The sequence below is a fragment of the Montipora foliosa genome, chromosome 2, assembly GCF_036669935.1.
Source record: "Montipora foliosa isolate CH-2021 chromosome 2, ASM3666993v2, whole genome shotgun sequence".
Lineage (NCBI taxonomy): Eukaryota > Metazoa > Cnidaria > Anthozoa > Scleractinia > Acroporidae > Montipora > Montipora foliosa.
The window spans coordinates 13,785,386-13,805,385 of NC_090870.1; the positions used below are offsets into that span (position 1 = coordinate 13,785,386).

The 20,000-nt window shown below is 40.0% G+C and overlaps 1 protein-coding gene and 1 pseudogene across 1 annotated transcript; one reads left to right on the top strand and one right to left on the bottom strand.

Moving 5' to 3' along the window:
* LOC137991201 (uncharacterized) overlaps positions 1–6,019 on the top strand; it is an 8,477-nt pseudogene extending 2,458 nt beyond the window's left edge.
* Positions 6,020–7,562: 1,543 nt separating this feature from the next.
* LOC137992519 (uncharacterized) lies at positions 7,563–17,918 on the bottom strand. Its single transcript, XM_068837890.1, has 6 exons — positions 17,708–17,918; positions 15,992–16,128; positions 14,982–15,081; positions 9,944–10,081; positions 9,702–9,836; positions 7,563–9,455 (listed from the first exon to the last, which is right to left on the bottom strand). The coding sequence occupies exons 1-6, from the start codon at positions 17,850–17,852 to the stop codon at positions 9,136–9,138; spliced, it is 975 nt and encodes a 324-aa protein (XP_068693991.1). The 5' UTR covers positions 17,853–17,918; the 3' UTR covers positions 7,563–9,135.
* Between the last annotated feature and the right edge of the window lie 2,082 nt (positions 17,919–20,000).

The window sequence follows — 20,000 nt, forward strand, 5'->3', positions numbered from 1 at the left end:
AAAGGGCTGTGCCTCAAGTTTGCGTTTACTGTGTGAGAACTGTGGCTGGATTTACTCCTTTTACACCTCAAAACAACAAGGGAAGAGCTTCGAGGTGAACAGGCTCATTGTTTATAGCATGAGAACCCTTGGAAAGGGGCACACTGGTGCTAAAAAATTTTGTAGTTTGATGACTATGCCCCCACCACCAGCTCTAAACAATTATGCGAAGATTTCGAAGGTGATTACCACTTGTTTGCAGTCCATTGCAAAGGAAAGTATGAGCAAAGCAGCTGAGGAAATAAGAATTCTAAAGGGGCAAAATGACCCTCCTGTAACTGAACCTGTTGACTGTGGTGTTTCTTTTGATGGCACATGGCAGAAACGAGGATTTTCATCAAGGAATGGATGTGTTACTGCTATCTCTATTGATACGGTAACCGGTCGTTTCACCATCGTGTAAGTTCGCCAACGACCTGTTCGCCAACGTATGAAGTCGGTTCGCCAACGTCTATTGTCAGTTCGCCAACGCTTATTTGTCAGTTCGCCAACGTCCAAAATACTTTGTGAAATAGATCTGAAATGTATTTACAAATTACCAAAAGAAGATAATGTGACCTTTGATCCAAGACGAATTGTTTGATTCGGCTTGAAAATGTGCGTTTCACTCTCCCCAATCTCTCTCTCTCCCACGCCATCGACGGCTTTATTTGGGGCAACCCTAAAACCCGGAATCCGGAATCACAGGTCATTGTTTTACCAATACAGAGGGTAAAAACTATCCTAAACATTCATAAAAGCTAACCTTAGGCCTAATTAGGCCTAAACAAACGTTTTTAGGCCTAAAGTTAGCTTTTATGAATGTTTAGGATAGTTTTTACACTCTGTATTGGTAAAACAATGACCTGTGAATCCGGATTCCGGATTCCGGGTTTTAGGGTTGCCCCTTTTATTTGTGAACATAAACCGGCTGTAAAACCATTTTATTAAACATTTGCGTAGTTAAAGAGCCATCGAGTTGAAATATGTTTGTTTGACTACGCGCTTAGAAGCGTTCACCTGTTTCCCGCAAGTTTCGCCTACGTGTTTGTTCTACTCTCTCAGAGGTTTTTTCAGTGCTTGAAACACTGATTAAATATTTGCGGCAAAACTTTTTCCTTCCCCCACTCAACTATTAAATGTTCCCCCTACAGCCTGCTTCTCTACCGGTATCTTTTCTCTCTGTTACGGGAAGAATTAGAAACGCGATAATAACAATGGCAGTGTAGCCCAGTGGTTAGGGCGCTTGCCTTGAGATCCGGAGATCCCAGGTTCAAGACCCGCTCTGACCAGTCGTTGAATTTGATCCTGGTAGTCCCTGGTTCAACTTCCCAGCCGCACTTGTAAATAGCCAACTGGTTTGCCTCCAGCCAGTTGGGATTCTTAACAGTTGTTGTTGTTCTGTTCTGTCGTTTCGTTGTGTTTCATTGGCCCTGAAAAGCTCCTATGGGGAGCGGTCAATTAAGTATGTATTGTATTGTATTAATGTGAGCTCATTAACTTCGCTTGTGCGGCATGTTGCAAAGGAGGTGAGAAAATTTTCAACTTGAATAGGATACTGTTTAAACGTTTAATGATATGTAACTACAACAAACAACAGATAACACAAACAATATCTGCCAATCAAATTCCTGCGATTTCGATCGGGCGTAATCAGGCATTGCTGTATAAAAGGGCTGTGATTTTCTGTTCAATTCAACCCACTCATCTTATCGAAGTATTTTCGCTGATCAAATATTTTTACAAGAGTCACTCGACATGGAAAGCTATTATTGTATCTATTGCAATGAGCAAGTAACAGCGAGACAGAAAGCGCTCCTGTGCGATGGCTGCGACAAATGGCAACATCGACGTTGCAACCCCGGGATTTCGAGACAGCAGTATAGAGATGCTGTTAAGTCCGGATTAGAGGTGGTTTGCGATGCCTATATTGCAGTGAGATCACTGATCCACTTGCGGAGAGTAGCAGAATCGAGGAAGAGATGGATACCTTTGACATTCCATCATCTTTTGGTATGCTTGTTTTTTCACTTTGTAAAATTAAGCGTTCCTTACTTGTTAACCTCATTTTCTCGCGCGCTTACCGGAACGAGTTTCAAAAAAAAAATCTAAGACGACATTTGGTGAAAAACCAACTCCTCGTGGTTAATGAGACAGGTGAGGTGGTCGTCCTAGGTTTTAATGTTCCAGATCAAGGTGTCTCTTCTAATATTAAACCAGTATTCGGTCTATTTTCAGCTTTACAATTTCTACTTTGCCGATTTTTCGAAGTAATTGGTATTTGTGCTTTCAAAAATTGTCAAGAAAATTATTTTATCCCTGTTCTCACTTAGCAACACGTTTCAAAACCTTGGGGGATATTCCAAAGTTAACAAAAATCGGTTGTCGGTGTTGAATCCTTGACGGAATTTTAATTTTCGGCTGATATCGATCAGACTTCTTTGCCGAATTTTCACTAAAAGTCAGTTTAAAAAGGTACTATTTCAGCCGAAAATTAAACTTTCGAATATCCCCCAACGTTTTGGAACGTGTTTAGCGCTCTGTATTTGTTTACATGATACGGGTATGATAGTTCCTTACTCCAATTCAAAAGCAAACAAACCTAACACACTAGAAGACTAGAAAGACTAGAAATGGAATATCTTACACCGGCCTTGTTTCTGGCGATCAAGCAAGGGAGAGGAAAAGTAGTCAGTGTTATGTTATAGGGTTTGGTACAGTATAGTGCCCCTTTAATACAAGTTTCCCTCTTTTATATTTAAAAGATGATCCGCCTTCACAACATATGGAGTTGTCAATCAAAGACCCGGCCCTGGCGAAGTCATCGCAGAAATTCAGCCCGTAACCTTCCAGATAGTCGAGAGCGGGACGAAAAGAAGGAAGACCAGCCTGATTGATAGCCTTGATTTCAGCTACAACGTTCATTCCCGACGACCATATGCGACATACTGGCAGTGTACGGTTCGTCCGAAAGGGAATCCCTGTAAGGCGTCAGTGACAGAACGAGACGGGGTTTTCAGGCCTGGCTAGCATAATCACAACCATACAGTGGAGGTGGGGGCAGCAACCGCAGCCAAGATAGTCTCCCTGGTGAAGAGTAAGGCGTTGGAGGAGAAGTTCAAGTCAGCGTCAGCAAAAGTGGATGAGGTAACTATACACTCATTTTTTAAGCATAGCGTAGCGAAAGAGACTTGGAGGACATTTAGAGAACTCAGCGATTTAAGAAGTTGTAATTGAAATTTGTAGACGACGTTTCAACGTTTGGCTAACGTCATTATCAAGTCAAAAAAGTGAAAGATAAAAGATGTTTAAATACTAAAACGACAATAGGTGATGGAATGTTCTTAAACAAAGAGCTTTCCGTGAATGGAATCAGTCTGCGTGGAATCTGCGTGTTGAGACTAGAATTGCTGCTTGATGAAAAGCATCTCATAGACGAGACAGTCAAATTTTCCTTGGTAAGCAAAAATTTTTAGTTTCTAAAGAAACTGTGGTGCTGCGTCGGTGGGAGATTGAAACAGAAATTTTCCAAGTATTAGTAAAACTATCTAAACCTCTTCCTACTAATCAATATCCTAGCATTTGTGTGACTAACTTAGCGTTTTGTTACATTATTTTCCAGGTACTGAAGAACATCATCGAACTACTTCCAAGCGAGCCAGCCGTCAAACAAGTTACCGTAGACTTTGAAAAGGCGCTGTGGGCGGCATTCAGAACGATCCTGCCAGCTGTGTCCATTCAGGGATGCGTTTTCCACTGGACGCAAGCCGTGTGGAGGAAGGTACGTTATCGCAATTAGTTTGGACTGAACATATAAAAACGAGGTAACTACGTAACTTAGGTGTTTAACTAGGTAACTTATGTGTTTGGCTACGTTTGTTTTCAGGTGCAAGAGCTCGGCCTTCAGAGAGCCAATTGTAAGGACGACGCGGTGTATAAGTACATCAGAAAGTTAATGGCCCTTCCGTTCCTGCCTCACCGCCAGATCAGCCCTATGTTCCTTCGTCTGCAAGTTGAAGCGCAAACAGAGCCCCTTCAGAACCTCGTCGCCTACATCAGACGACAGTGGATTGAAAGCGCGGTGTTCCTTCCAAAAAACTGGAGCGTGTACCAGCAGGCCATCAGAACGAACAACGACATCGAGGGATGGCACAACGCTCTGAATAGTCGTGCGAGCGGGCAGTGCGGATTACCTCTGTACTCCTTAATCGAGCTCCTGGACAGGGAGGCGAGACTTACAGCCGTCACCATCAGGCTTGTGTCCGATGAAAAACTGAAGCGGGTCCAGCGGAAGCAGTATCGAAACGTGCAGGCGAGGCTATTCGACAGCTGGGAGAAGTACGAAAGGAAAGAGAAGACCGCCGCACAGTTGCTGAAAACGTGCTCACATCTCAACGGCCCCACCCGTGGAAACTGAAGAAATCAGTAAAAATCACAATCAAAAAACGGTTCCTTTAGGAGCCACCAAGTTTGCAAAAGCATATGACCAGCAATAAACTATCAATAAAGAAAGCTAATAGAATTTGAGGGGGGATTGGGGCGCATTCAATAACAAATATGGCGGTTCACATCAACAATCCCTCTCATGAAGTGAATTGCAAGTTATCTAATTTACAATTATTTTCAACGAAAAAGGTGGTTTTGGGCGTTGGCGAACTGACATATAAGCGTTGGCGAACCGACATTAGACGTTGGCGAACCGACTTCATACGTTGGCGAACAGGTCGTTGGCGAACTGACACGTTGGCGAAACGACCTTAGCCAAGCATGTAAGCAGTGTGAGCTACATGAACATTTAGACAAGAACAGTGAGGAATATCGGAGATGGCAGGCAGACCATACCACCTGCAAAGCCAATTTTAAAGGTTCTGCACCATCCATGGAACCAGAAGGTGTCAACCGTATATTTAGGCGCTCTGTGGAACTGCATAACTTGCGTTATACAGAATATTACGGAGATGGTGATAGCAAAAGTTTTAGTAGAGTAAAGGATGTGTACCAAGCTTCAGGAATTACAGTTGAAAAGAAAGAGTGCATCGGCCATGTGCAAAAAAGGGTGGGCACAACACTTCGCAAGTTGGAGCGCGAAAACCCAGGACTGGGAGGGAGGGGCAAACTAACTGATTCAACAATTGACAAGCTCCAGAATTATTATGGTATTGCCATTCGTGCCAACGTGGGGAACTTGACAGGGATGAAAAAGGCCATCCATGCCAGTTTTATGCATTGTGCCTCCAGCGAGTCCCGCCCATTGCATGACCACTGCCCCATTGGCAGCACAAGTTGGTGCAAGTACCAACGAGATAAAGCCAACAGGACAAGTCTCTATAAGCATGGTCCTGGACTTCCCTTGGAAGTTATTGCCAAACTCAAACCAGAGTATGTTAGACTAAGTGAAAACAGCTTGCTGGAAAAATGTTTGCATGGAAAACTCAAAACCAGAATGAGGCTTTGAATGGTATTGTCTGGCAGCGCGTCCCTAAGGAAGTGTATGTTGGCCGAGAGATTCTTGAAATGGGCTTGTATGATGCTGTTGCTCACTTCAATATTGGCTGTTCTGTTGTGTTGAAGCTTTTTGATGCTCTTGGCATTCCTCCAGGAAGGTTTACTGAAACTGGTTGCAAACAGGAGGATCAAGCACGTGTTCACCTATCTCAGAGGAAAAGCCTTGATAACACAAAGAAGAGAAGAAAAGTGCTCAGAGGCTTAAAAAAGAGAAAAGAGGACAAAAGAAAGGAGGTAGAGGGTGTGAACTATGCCTCTGGGTATTTTTAGACATTTTAAGCAATTCATTCCTTTCTAGAAATCTTGTGAAATGAAAAGATCAACTTTAAAAGCCTTTTTCTCAAAATTAAGAATTTTGCGTATCTGCTGTAACTGTAACATTGATATATTTTTGGGAATTTAACATATTTGTCTCATTTTTTCAGTGAAAATAGTGAATATAGTTCTGCGTACAATGAACTAAAATTAGCCAATTTGGTCCATATGGCTCTTAATATCAAAATTTTCATTTTGAAATTTTCACATATAATTTTTATATTCTCTTATAATTAAAATCATGGTGTTTCTTATACTCGTGCAGTATGATAGTTTTTTTTAGTTCCTTGTATTATATTGCCTTTAAACATTATTCCCTGAAAATTTTATTGAATTTTGTTGAAAACTTTTGGAGTTAGAGCTGTTATAGAAAGGACATCCTCCAGCAGGTTCAGTCCCACCCTCTTGGTTACCATAGCAACATAATTGGTAAACAATTATCAAAATAGACTTGTCTCGTGGTCTGTATTCAAAGTGTGCAGGTTGCATTTTGTTGAAAAGCTTGTGAAAAAATAACAATTTTTGAGGTACATTGCCACCTTTTAACAGCGGATGCTCAAAAAAGTGCAGGACGAGTAGGATCTTCCTAGAAATCTCGATTTTCACGGCTACAAGCTAAATGGATGACGTCTTGTCCCAAATTAGGAGGGCATTATTTTGTGAGGAACCAAGCCAATAGACACTTCCACGGTTTTTGGCGCCATCTTGGTTGGGGGGCAAACACGGCTAAATTTACAGTAAATGTATGGGATTTTGGCCGACTTTGAACCGCTTAGCTGTAGCGCCGCTAAAAAGAGACGGATTTCCACAGTGATAGCGTCTTTTAAAAGGCATTTACACTGAGATTATTTTCAAGAAATATAAAGAACAGACTCAGGCTACAACGACCATAAACGAATTTTTAAGATTCCATACAAACCCTTCTGAAACCATCACGGAAAATTGTGGCTCGTTCCAGGCTCCCAGATAGTCGGGAAAACGAAAACAACTGCGTGGGAAAAGGGAGTGGGGGCTCGGGTCAAGGCGAGGCGGGGCCCTGCCTCGCCTCAAGCCCCTACTCATTTTTCACACGCATTTTTTTTTCTCTTTCCCTACCATCTGGGAGCCTGGAACAAGCTAGGCAAATTGCTGCGAAAATAGAAGCAACATGAGAAGATTTATATTATTCGAATTTACGGACTTCATACCTTCCTTAACGGCCTTATTTTCTGTTGAATGAACTGCTCTTTTTAGCAGCGCTATAGCGGTTCAAAGTTATGTTAATTAGACCCATTGCCCTCATTTTGAAACAAAAATTCTCTTGAAATTTGAATGAACTGCTCTTTTTAGCAGCGCTATAGCGGTTCAAAGTTATGTTAATTAGACCCATTGCCCTCATTTTGAAACAAAAATTCTCTAGAAAATTTGCTCGCCGTAGCGACGCTAGGAAGAAACGAATGAATATTTTATTTGGCCGCCATTATGAAAGAGGTCTATGATATTTCATTTGTCAGCTGTGGCGGCCAAGTTATGCCGGCACAAATGAGCATTTGACGCTTGAGCAAAGTACCCAATGCTTGTTTAACTTATAGTGTTGTTTCCGTCGCGTAATCAACAGAAGCGTTTACAAAACCACCCCGCTCTCAAGGGAAAAATTCGCCTACATATGTGATGTTTTTTTCTTCACGCCATACGCTATACCCCTGTTTTGTTGTTTTAAAATTTAAACTGTCGTATCAGTTGAAATCAAATGTTTATTAAGTGCCGCCTTCTTTTCAAAGGCTCTGCTCGGTATTTAATTATACACAGTCAGTAAATAATGAACATCTACTTTACCAACGGAAAGAAATTGTAACACAAAGGCCACGAAACATAACATAAACATACATATTCTTTCTTTATGTGCCGCCTTCTTTTCAAAGACTGTGGTCAGTATATAGTACACCGTCAATAACTCTTAATGAACATCTAAATGTACCAACGGGAAGAAATTGTAACATAAAGGGAAAAAAAAACATAACATAAACATATATATCTCTTATGTGCCGCCTTCTTTTCAAAGACTCTGGTTAGTATATAATACACAGTCAGTAAATAATAGTCAACATCTAAATCTACCAACGGGAAGAAATTGTAACATAAAGGCAAACAATACATAACATAAACATATATTTCTTCATGCGCCGCCTTCTTTTTAAAGACTCTGGTCAGCATATAATACACAGTCAGTAAATCATAGCGAACATCTAACCCTACCAACGGGAGAAAACTGTAACATTAAGGCCTGCCCAACCGGGAAATGTTTCGAAGAAAAACAACATACATGTTAAGTATTTTACGGCTGGCAAAACATTTTCCGTTTGGCAACCTTGTTTTGTGTTGTTTAAACATGTTTTCACACCTTTTATCGTAAGATTTGAAATCTGTCAAACATTTTATAGAAGACTGTTAAATGTGTCTTTTTTTAATCTTGCGTTTGGTCGGTAAAGGATGTTTTGGGCAGATGCATAATGCATGTTTGACGCGCGCATGCGTGTTAAGTCTATCTAGTTCACGAGCTAAACTTCTCTCAAGATGGCGAACGAAGAGCACGCTTTTTTTAATCTTTCAAAGCATGAGAGCGAAAAAAGAGCCAAAAGCAACGAGAAAAGAAAAATGTTCTAGGACCCGTAGGATGACACGAGGGGGCTGATCCATAATTTGATGATAGCTGAGAGCATTTGCTTCTGAATGATGTAATTGAAATATCATTTCTGTTTCCTTCTCGTTACTGAGCCCCTAGTCTCCTCTCGTTTATTTTCTGCTATTTTTATCATTTTTACAAGCTCCAAAGACCATTACGTCTTAGTCCTGCATTCTGCCATATAATAGGCCAGTTTCGTATTCTAACGGTTGGACTGGATCTAGCATGAAATGGAGGCTAATGCGGGCAAATTGATTTGCATTTGAAAAGATTTCCCCGCATTAGCCTCCATTCCATGCTAGATCCAGTCCAGCCGTGAGAATTCGAAAATGGTCTATTAGCCACTATAAAAAAATACCATAATAGTCTTTGTTTGGCCCTCCAAAATTTTGCGTAAGCATTGTTTTTTTCTCTTGGGACCTACAATGGTCCCAAGAGAAACTGGAAAAAACTCCGTGAAACATTAACTATGTTTGGTCATAAAACATGGTTACCGCTAAACATTCTTCGTTTCGACAGGCTTTAAAAGAAAGCTCATGCACTCCGACAGCCAAGTTTACTCGTAATATTGTAAATGTACAATGTAGGTGTTGTTTCTTTTATTTTGCAATCTTGTTATAGTCTTCTTTCTTCTTTTACTGTGGTCGTTCTGAGCAACCGTCGGGTTTCTTCCTGTACGCTCGAATATATGTCTTGCCATTTCTTGACCAATCTAGGGCCGTGGAGAAGTTGTCCAAGTACAACACTCGTTTTCTCCTGTCCTCTTTACCCAAAATAACGTAGACTCTGTTTGGCCTCAGATTACCGCAGTTGCACGTAATTTCTTGTCCTCGTTTTTCCAGCAGTTGTCTGGTATTTATCTTCACCTTTGATTGTTTGAAGGTTCGCTGCACCCGAACACGTAAATGCGATTGTCCATTTCTCACGATCTCGCTTTCCATGCGGGCCTTGATCACTTTGAATAGCGCAAAAGAGATTTTATTAGTAAGGGATGGGATATCATGTTAGGGATGGGGAAGGTTTTGGATATTGTTGCCACTAGCTACCAAGTGCATTTTCATTCAGTTTGCGTTCCAAGAAAAATGACCGATGCATACTTTAAGAATAATAATAAAGCTTAAAATAACCAACAAGGTTGGTGAGGGATATTGTGGAGTGAGAAAGATCAACGAGACCAACCGTAAGTTGAGATACAACTTACCAAAATCGTTGAGGCAAAAGCGCCTCATGACGTGTCTCTTATTGCATCTTTTATTACAAAGTTGTGGAGGTGGAATTGGCGTAACGTCCTCCTCAGATGAATTCACGCGAGGAACGGAAATTGAAGGCTCTCTATCTGTGTAAAAAGGTTCAAGAAATAGAGGAATAGTAAATTCTGGAAACCAATGATACAGCTGCTAGTCATCGGAAACAAAACGTTCCAAAACGGCTCGGTCAACCCACCAGACACACAAAAGCGCTTCAGGACGAGGCTAAGCGGTCCCCATATTTTACTGCCGGCGACTTCAAAAAAGCTGATGTTAATGGTCAGCAGAGTTTCTCCTGTCACCTGACCAGTACATGGAAATTTAACGCGAAAACCTGCAAAGAGATAGAAAAGGAAATCGTGGGTCAACATTCCCCATACGTGCATTGGGTTGTGTAGTCTCTTATCCTAAGTAAAATATCAACCTACAGCCAATAAGATAAAGTATTTTTGACAATACTTCGTTTAAAACCAAGAACAAGCGACCACAATGATTTTTGGGCGAATGTGGGTTTCAAGTAAGGATTCAATTTTATTCTCTTGGTGACAGTGCCTAATTTGAATACTTGAATAGCCGTATTTATACCACAGGATGTCGACCCATCGAACGCCTGATCAAAGGTGCCTTTTACACGACCGGATCGGATGCACTTCAGTTCGATGCCCAGACGTCAAACACGCGATTTTCGAAAATAAACTGTAACACACTTTTAAGCAAAAGCTCCAGATGTCAGCACTGCTGAGTGCGCCTAAGTTTAGTGTATTTGGTCTTTGTATAATACGACTTGAACATCTGAAACGGCAAAGACTTCCTTAGAGTTCATTTCATTCAGTCAGACGTTTCATGAGTTTTGCATTTTTATCGTTCACAAATTTGGGCGCGTTTTAGCAGATTTGTGGTAAACGTAATGTTGAAAGGTCGTTGAAGCCTGTTCAAGGAAATCAGTTAAAATGAGTTTAAGTCCTTCGAACTCCTTTGTGCAATCTCGACCCCAGATCTCATCTCTTGACTGAGGGAGAGAAGAGCTTTGGGGAACCCTAAAACAAAGTGTCTTCTCATTGGCTTTCGTGAAGAACAATCAAAAGCGTCTCTAATTGGTGCATTCATGTTAGCAGGCGCCGTAAGGTTCCAATAGCCAATTTTGGCTGTAAGAACCCTGCGGCACATGTTCTCCTGCATAGAGTTTCCCAGAGCCTTGGGTCGATCCAAGGCTCTGATCTGGTGATGAGAGTGTCCTTTGTGCAGAAACGCGCGCATGCTCACGACAGGTGTCGTTAGCTAGCTATAGGGTCTGGCAATTGTCTCCAGTCACTCACAATGAAATTTCTCAAAATGTTGGCCTTTTGTAGGAAACGGACTATCCTCCAACAGTCCGTTTGTTGCTGAGGTCACATTGAAACCGTTTGAATGCATCTTCGGACTTTGAGGACGAGTTACACGTAGGCTATAGGTATCTTTTGGCGTAGCTTGTTCCAGGCTCTCAGATAGTCGAGAAAACGAAAAGAACTGCGTGCAAATAATAAATGTCGTCGACCCAAGCCCCCATTCGCTTTTCACACGCAGTTCTTTTCGTTTTCTCGACTATCTCAGAGCCTGGAACAGGCTACTTTTGGCGTTGACTGTCTGCCAGACCAAAACATTCGTTTTTCGAAAATCCCGAAACTTCGGATATCATAATTCCCTCTGTATCTTAAGAACGGACAAATTTTAAGTCGACAACCTTCATAATCATTTTTCTTTTCGTTACCTGGAGAACATGTCAAAAGACCATTTAATGAAGACCATTTTATGAAAACAAACAGTTGCAGTTTATGAAGGCAGTTGCATAAACGGCTTTTCGGGCCCGCAAAGTTATCGAAACTTTCGAGAAACGGAAACCTGCACTAGCTGGACGGGATTGCAAGTGACAGAAGATACCGCCAACAGCAACACATCAGTTTGTACTTTACATAGGACATGGTCCAATGCCATGATACCCACCTACTGCCTTACTGTTCTTCACTTTACATTTTTTCCAATCTGTTTGCATACATGCTAACTGAAAACTGAATGACACAAACGAAGTCCGTGGAAGCGATATTTTACTTTTGATCGCTATGGTCCATCCAGTTTGATAATTTGTCAGCCATAATTTGACATTTGGGACTATTGATGTCCTTCGGCTCAAGACTTCACCAGTTTACTGCTATATAAGCAGTTTATCACGAGAAAACTCGAGTTCAAGTTCGTGTTCTCACATGGACGAACATATGCACTCGACTGTCTTGACGGTTGATTGTGGTATTGGTAGAATTTTAAATAAGGAACCTTTTGATGCACATACTAAAAATTCTTAAGTTTGTAGGCATTTATTATTTGCACCTATGTCCTCTTATAATAACTTCTCTTTCAGTAATCTTCTTTTACGTACGAATCAGGTTCATGGCTATAATACTCGTAGTTCTAACCGATTCTATATGCCATATTGCCGTATTAATATAAGGAGATTTTCCATTATGTATCAGGGCCCAGTTTTAATTTCTTCAATCAGTTGAGTTCGGACATTTGAAATATTTCCAACATGGTCCAACATGAATATTGCACGATGTCGGGCACCAGAATACGCCCTCTTAGAACAAGATCTTATAGACTAAATGATCTTGTGACTGTGAAATATTTGTAAGTTATTCCTAATCTCCCTGTAATTCAGAGCTTGCTCTGAGAGAGGACGGTTAAATAAACATTTATTATTATTATTATTATTATTATTATTATTATTATTATTATTATTATTATTATTATTATTATTATTATTATTATTATTTACATACGGTACAAAATAGTTACTGTTGGGTAAAAATGTTGAGTACTGGATGGAACATTTTTCCGAATACAGTGTTCTCCCCAGGATTTTGGGAAGGCCAGGGGGCGTTCTGTCGGAAGCTTAATCTACCATACAAAATTAAGACTTACAAAAATAGCAAAAGCGAATTGTCATGCTGTCTAGGAAAACATAAAACTTAAAAACATGGAACATCCACCCAAACAGCACATCCTTGCCTTACTCTTTGGGCCCTTTGATTGTGTTTTCTACACAACTTGCACAACATACCACTGCCACTATTTAGTATTATCATCTTCGTTAGTCTTAAGAAGCCAAGGGAAGTCCTTCAGCCACGTTGGATCAAACCCTGATTTTCGGTGTTTGGAATCTGTGGATGTTGACGGACCTTGTGTTGTTTCCCGAGGCTGGACTTCTTCATCCAAATTACTTCCACTCTTATATCTCTTTTCCAGGGTGAAAAAAGAACTTAATTTACTTTGACTAGCTTTTCGTTTCTGTTCAGAGGATCCTGAGTTTGTCGAAGCCGCCATTTTTTGACAACCTTCCACGCACGTGGGAATTGAGTTTAGTATTCCATGTAATATCCGTAAAGTGCCCTTGAATTTACGGCAAACTGAAAGACGGCTGCCGTTCAACGAAACGAGCGGATGACAAGTTTCATCACCTTTCATGGAAGGGTAAATGAGCTGAAACCTTATCAATTGCGAGAAAACACATTGAGAAAACACTAGACAATGCTTCAGTATCTTTATTGAGTGTTTTTCTTTTTTTAATTATGGACAGGATCCCAGTTTTAGATGTTAAACTACGTAAGGTCACTTGTTTTAAGGTGATTCCTCAGAAATTAAAGTTCCCGATGAATTTTTTTAAAACTTTCCCTGAATGTTCTCTACCAAGCACTGTTTCGAAAAAAACAATAAAAATGATAGGTCACCATTCTCGCTTAAGAGATATGATGGGCCAATCTTACCCAATTTATGCTTGTACTCGTGCTATTTAGGCGCCTTATTCATCGGTCCACGTTACATTTTGCGGTAGCTCGATAGGTAGTTTATAAAAGTAATACTCGGAAAAAAACTTAACAGGTAGAAAATGTCGAGCATATAGAACAATATTATATAAAATTTGTGGAAACATAACACTATTTGAAACGACGTGGACGTAAAGCGTTCGTAGAGTCGTTATTTTTGCGGTCATAATTTGCATCACAGAGTAACGGGTTCCAACATGCTTTCGCCTAGATCTTTTTTTGCTTCCGATAAATTTTTTTAGTTTTCTTTTAAATTAAGGGGCACAATATGCACACTATTATTATGCAATAAAAAAAAAAGGTCACCATGCTCGTTTAAAAGAAAATGAGCATTTATTTCGCTATCGAGCTTAGCTTGAGGGAAATTTCTTTCGCTGTGTACGTGCACGCGCTAATTTGCGCGCGCTAATGACGCAAAAATCGTGCGCAGTGGGGATGCGCAATGCAATACTGAGGAATCACCTTAAGCCAGGCGGCAACGATTTTTCAACGAATCAAGCCAGGCGGCCCGCCTGGCCTGAAATACCTGGGGAGAACACTGGAATAGACCTTACAAGTATTAGATATTTGGTAACGAGGAAAAAAATGTTAATTTGTATGTCATCGATCTTGCAATCTGCGAATGGGTGATAAATGTCTCTTTGAGACGTAAAATATACCGTAATTGTATCATCTATCGTCAAAAGATTTGCTTAGATTCAGTTATTAGTATTTCCTTGTCTGGCAGACTATAGTTTTCATTTAATGGCTTTTACAGCGGGGTAGCGTCTCGAAATGATATCTTCCTCTGGATATCACATTTTACAATGCGTTTTCATTTTACACATCTGATTTTCTGGAAGAAATTCATGGAGCTGCAACTGTGGCGAATGCAATTTTATTATGAGCCGAGCACCAAATTTTAAAATGGAACGAAAAGAAAATAAACGACACTAACTGAATCTATATTGTGAAAATTCTGATGTAAATTTACTCATGCTTGAATGTTTGCAACCCCATAACTGGGCTTGGCTCAGCAAAAAAGATTATATATATACGGCACAACATTTCTTTCAACTCGCAACGCAATATTTGCTTTGTTGGCGGCTACGGAAACAAGTTTCATGCTGCAACGTGTTGCACGTGCGTACGAGGCCGCGAAAAGTAGAAAACAAAGCAGCAGTCTTTGAGGCAATATTTTGCTGCATTCAGCAGCTTGGTAATGTGCGATGTTAACAGGTTAAACAACCAATATTCGTTGCATCTTGCAATGCAAAAAAAACAAAAAAAATGAAAAGAAGAAGAGAAAAAAACACAAGTACGCTCGTGTAGCATAGCTTTAAGTCATTCTGGAGGGTTACGTACTATTCCCACTTTCAAGAAATGCTCGGCCTGTCTTACCTTTGGTCTTCTGGGGCACCAGGCCGCTCAGCGGAATACTTGCCATGGGATGATTCATAATGGTTTCGTTGCTCGATTGAAAGCTCAATCTGTACCGAACCTAGAGAAAAAAATTGTGTAGGACACAGAATTATTCAATCAGACCAGGAATTTGAAGGGATCTGAATTGAGTGGCAAATATGTTTGATTACGAAGAGATTTATTTTGCGATGTTGGTTGACTCGGGGATTCAGTCGGAAAAAGCCGAGCGCTCTTCGCAGGAATCGAACCCACGATCTTCCCATCATTTGTTCGGATGCTCTGCCACGGAGCTGTAGAAGACTTACGCTACTCTGGGCCATTATACTTGGTTCAGGAGTGCTCTTCGTCGTTAACAAGATATATTTTACCTCCGACAGCAAAACTGTTCAGTTCGCCATTTTCCCGTCGGAATTTCCCTTTTTGTGCTTCTCTAAAGTTACGTAAATTTAGTAAAGCAGAAGACGAACAGGTACAAAGTCAAATCTGTACCAGGCCCAACCCTCTTACAAACAAATTTCGTCATTGGCCTAATGACAACTTGTTGTGCTAACCTTTATGATAGTGCATTAAAAGAGAGATTTAGAGATGCAAAGGGCAAATTATGCTTGCTAAAAGGGCGTAAAGATTTATCCTTTTTAAGTTCATCTCCAGCAGAGAATTTTACGCCGGTTCTTCGTAAGTTGAATGTTTTTACCAGCCATGTCTCGACAAAGTTCGTTCCGCAACCCATGGGATAGGAACAAAATCTCCAGTGACTAATTATTTTCCGTGGAGCACTAACTACTGCGAAACCATCCATAGCTAGTATGAAGATAGTTTGACTATCTTGTCCATTTATTTAATAATAATTATCGGATGATAATAATAATATTATTATCATTAGTACTATTATTATCAATAATATTATTATCGTTAATAATATTATCATTTCATTATCTCAAAATATGTCATTAATAACATGATACAGGCGTCTTATGACACAATCGTACCGCTTCTGTTGCATTAAATCTAAACTTGAGGTCTTTAATGTAGGGCTCGATGGGAGGAATTAGGCTTGATAAAAACGGCGTCTTCAATATTGGTGCGACAGTGCCATCTTTGACCAAGAACAAGTTCGTGTTGAGATCTAAGAAAATAAAGTGGTAGAATCATTTAACAGCTGGATATCTCGGTTAGATGGTTTTGAGTCTTTAAGTGGGATTTCCGTTGTATCAATTGTAAGGAAGAGAGTGTCACTTTCAATAACAGTTGGTGAAAAATTGTCAAAGTGTGATACCTCTAAAATGTTGTTTTTCACTTGTTTCCTATTAATCTTCATTACATGATTATTTACTGCCTTCTTAATTGTTAGGTTATTTCAAAAGATTACAGTTGAATTATTGCTGTGTTCGTAGAATCAATTTGACTTAAAGAAAGTTTTCTTTTTAAAATAGTGAGAAAAACGATCGATTTTCTTGTCCGTGACTGAAAGGAATTTGACTCTCGCGCTTCAACCTTCCAAACAATCCAGGATGTACCCGGACAAATTTCAGTTTCTATACTCTACCTTCATCCAAGACCTTAAATATCACGCCACAACATTGAACACAGCTTTAGAATGATTGACAATCGCAAAAAGAAGAAAAAAATTCTCTCGAGGCAAAGTGATCGCTTCAAGTGATTTATTTCCCTGAAAATTACGACAGTAAAGAAACAGCAGGCTGCAAACTGAGAAATATTTGGGGTCTTCGTGTCAAAGAAGAGGGACATTAAAAAAATTAAAGGAATCATGTATTAATGGAGAGTGATTTGGCACCATCAAATGCACATATACGTGTCAATCTTGTCAAAGAAACAGAAGTATTCACCTCTGACCGCCATTTCGAATCCTCATTACATTGAATTGAGCTCAGTCCACGAGTAGCGAGATGTCGTACGATTTACGTAGTTTTTTAAGGCGTTTTGCAAAGTCCACATAGAAAACTGATTGAGATCTACTCAAGAGAAAACCAATCAGTTTTCCTTTCACAAACAGGAATTCCAGAAATGTTGCAGCCATACTTTGGGGATAAAGCTATTCAGTATCAGTTTCTCTATGCGAAATTGTTTGCCAAGTTTTTCATCGAAAGCCAAACTTTGCCGCTAAATACAAGCCTTAATATATTAGAGCCACCGTTTCTTTTAATTCCATGATCTCAATTCGGTTGAAAGGACTTACAGCAATCACCATCGCCAATTGCCAATTCCAATTGATTTGAAGTAAACCGAAGTAATCCGAGTTGATCTCGATCCCCTGCAACTCTTGCAAAGGTAACAACGTCGATCTATTTAAAGGCGGTGTAAGTGTTTGACAAATGAATTGTTCTCACGGTGACCAATATCTAATTTAAATTCGGTAATCAAACCACTGATTAGGTCTTGTGTCCGCCCGTCGAATCTTCCTAAATTAACTTGAGTGACACTGCAGTGATTTGTGATCCCGATTTCGACAAGAGAAAAAAACAACAATAAAGAAAAAATCAATCAAAAGCACTTCACTAATAAATCAGTCTTGTAAAGAGTTAGTCTTTTCTCTTTCTTTGAAAAGCTACAAATGTAATATCGATTAAACGCTCAGGTGGATGTAGCTTTCGCATCAAAAGTTAAGAATAGAGCTGTGATTTCATCAACCACGATGGGAGGCCATGTTTGTTCAGTCAACTGTTTGAAGAAACATCGGTACTTACCATAAAGAAAACGAGAGACTTCTTTGCCTTCAAGAAAGACGTTCAATTTTCCTTCACTTTTACCGAGGAAAGGCAAAAGAAGAACGAGAACAACTTTGACACTGTTTACTGTTTTGGAAGCGGTGTTTGCTGGACAAACGCTCATCCTGTTGCTTTGACTAACTTCGTGATAGTTTATCGAGCCGTTTCAAATCGATGCTGTCACAGCCCTTGCCTTATAAAGACATCATTATTGATAACTGTAATTAAAATCCGCTAATGAAAACTAATGACAGATTGGTCTTCTGATTTAGCCACAATGTAAACAATTGCCATTATTAGCTAATGCAAATGACAAAGTGTGAGAGTCCGTTTTTCTCTTTAGAACAATACGGAGCATTTCTACCCTTCCCGACCAGACCAACAAACAATATCAGTCAAAAGCAAAAAAAAGACAAAAAAATTGGCACGTCTTCTTTTTCAGAATTTGTTTACAAAATCCTTGACTTGTTTACGGGGAAATTGTCACGTTTCTTTGCGATCTTTGGTGAAACGTTTGCCGAACATCATTCCAAGTGTTACAAAACAGTCAAAACCAAAGATCAAACAAGACCTCTCCTTATTTTTCAGCAAAGTTGTGTTTTTTTAGTGCCATAATTCAGGAAATCCACTTGCAAATCGGAGATCCCACAATTTGAAGTTATTTCTCAGTAACACACAGTACACGCACTATAGCCACTTAAACATCTCATTTTTGCCGTTTGGCACGAAGAAATGTCTATGTACCATTTGTTTTGAAAGTGCCCGTGATGTTACTTGATAGCGATCGAAATGGCCGACGTTAAATAACTTAAATGTAGAACGCTTTGTAGAGTTTTGTCAATTTTAAAATCCCATCCTACTCTATTAATCTTCTCACTTCCGACTATTATGCCTCTCTTTCGTACAGAATGATCAGAATGATAAACCATTCAAGTTGTTCCCTCAAGAGAACGAATATTTCATGTGATTTACTCTCCTGTGGGGTTTATTTTCACGCCCACTTGAGCAGACTGAAAAGTTTGTTCTGAATTGTTAGATAACACATTATGACATCAGTAATCCAAACAGATCTCAGTGAAAAGTGATGATCGCAGTTACGAAGCAACTTTCCTGTGAGCACTGCTGCGAAAGAATCCAAGCTTGAACGGGACGGGACCAGCTTTCAGATGGTGCGATGATAGCTCAGATGGTAGAGCTAGTACAACGAAATCGCAAGATCACGGGTCCTTGTCCCGATCACGTCTGGGTTTTTTCAGCCGCTTCTTTTACAACCGCTAATTGTTTCACAACTTCGATTATCACCTTCACCGAAAACAACACTGGAGCACCACACTGTTCAGTTTAAATATAAAAAGAAAAATCGTATGTTCTTTCTATCATATAATCAAAACACCATGATCCGAGAAACTCGAACTGTGACGCCATTTTTCGCTTCGTTTCTACGTAGCTTTATTCCAAATCGTTGGACTTGTTCAAGTTAGGCATAACCCAATTTTCCAAACCTAAGACTTGAAGTTACGAACAGGGCAGCTTAATTTACGCCGAAAACTTTGGAACAAGTCAGCTGCTTTGAATCGGCTTCCTTCCTTCCTTTTTTTGATGACAACGAAAGAATGTTTGCAAGTAAATTTGCGTGCTGTAGTGTTGTTTTTATTGTGTATATCATGTTGATGAGTAGTTCTCTCAGAAGTTATTGTCATACTACCATACACCTTTATTCAGCCGCAGTTGTGTACAATTACTCTTTTTTCGTGTACATAAAACTTAATTTGCCGACGGTATTGCTTGCAGTTGCGCTGAGGACGCTAGACTTGAAAACCAGGGGGTCCTTACTGTTCAGGCAATATTTCCAGAAACTTCGAGTTCAATGTAAACGGTATGACCGGAAATTCTAAACAAATATTTAGTCCCACGTTTTGAGGTACTTCCTTCATTTTAGTTGGTGTTAACCAACATGAATTTTCCTTGCCAATCTCTCCTCGTTTCAAGTTCTAACCTCCGCTAAAGATAAACACAATTCCGTCCTGTTGATCGGTGTATTTGGAAAATCGCTTGCCACTTTGCAGCGATTTCCTCAAACGATTATGAGTACCCTAGCCCACTCGTTTTTGCCAGCACTGACAGTTACAGCCGCCTCACCTTGCGCGATGTGGTGTCTGAAAACCTGCAATAAGTTTAACGGAAAGACTACTTGACGTGATCTAGCTCGCCCTTTTTAGGTTATCGCGGTTGGACGCTTTAAACTTGTTTGACTTGTTTTGGAAGGCTTTAT

Excerpts from the sequence above, each read along its gene's own strand:
- LOC137992519 (XM_068837890.1), bottom strand. The coding sequence starts at position 17,852 with ATGAGCGTTTGTCCAGCAAACACCGCTTCCAAAACAGTAAACAGTGTC. Across the intron at positions 16,129-17,707 it reads AGTCTCTCGTTTTCTTTATG|ATCTCAACACGAACTTGTTC; the intron begins GTAAGTACCGAT and ends TTATTTTCTTAG. Across the intron at positions 10,082-14,981 it reads GGTGCCCCAGAAGACCAAAG|GTTTTCGCGTTAAATTTCCA; the intron begins GTAAGACAGGCC and ends ATCTCTTTGCAG.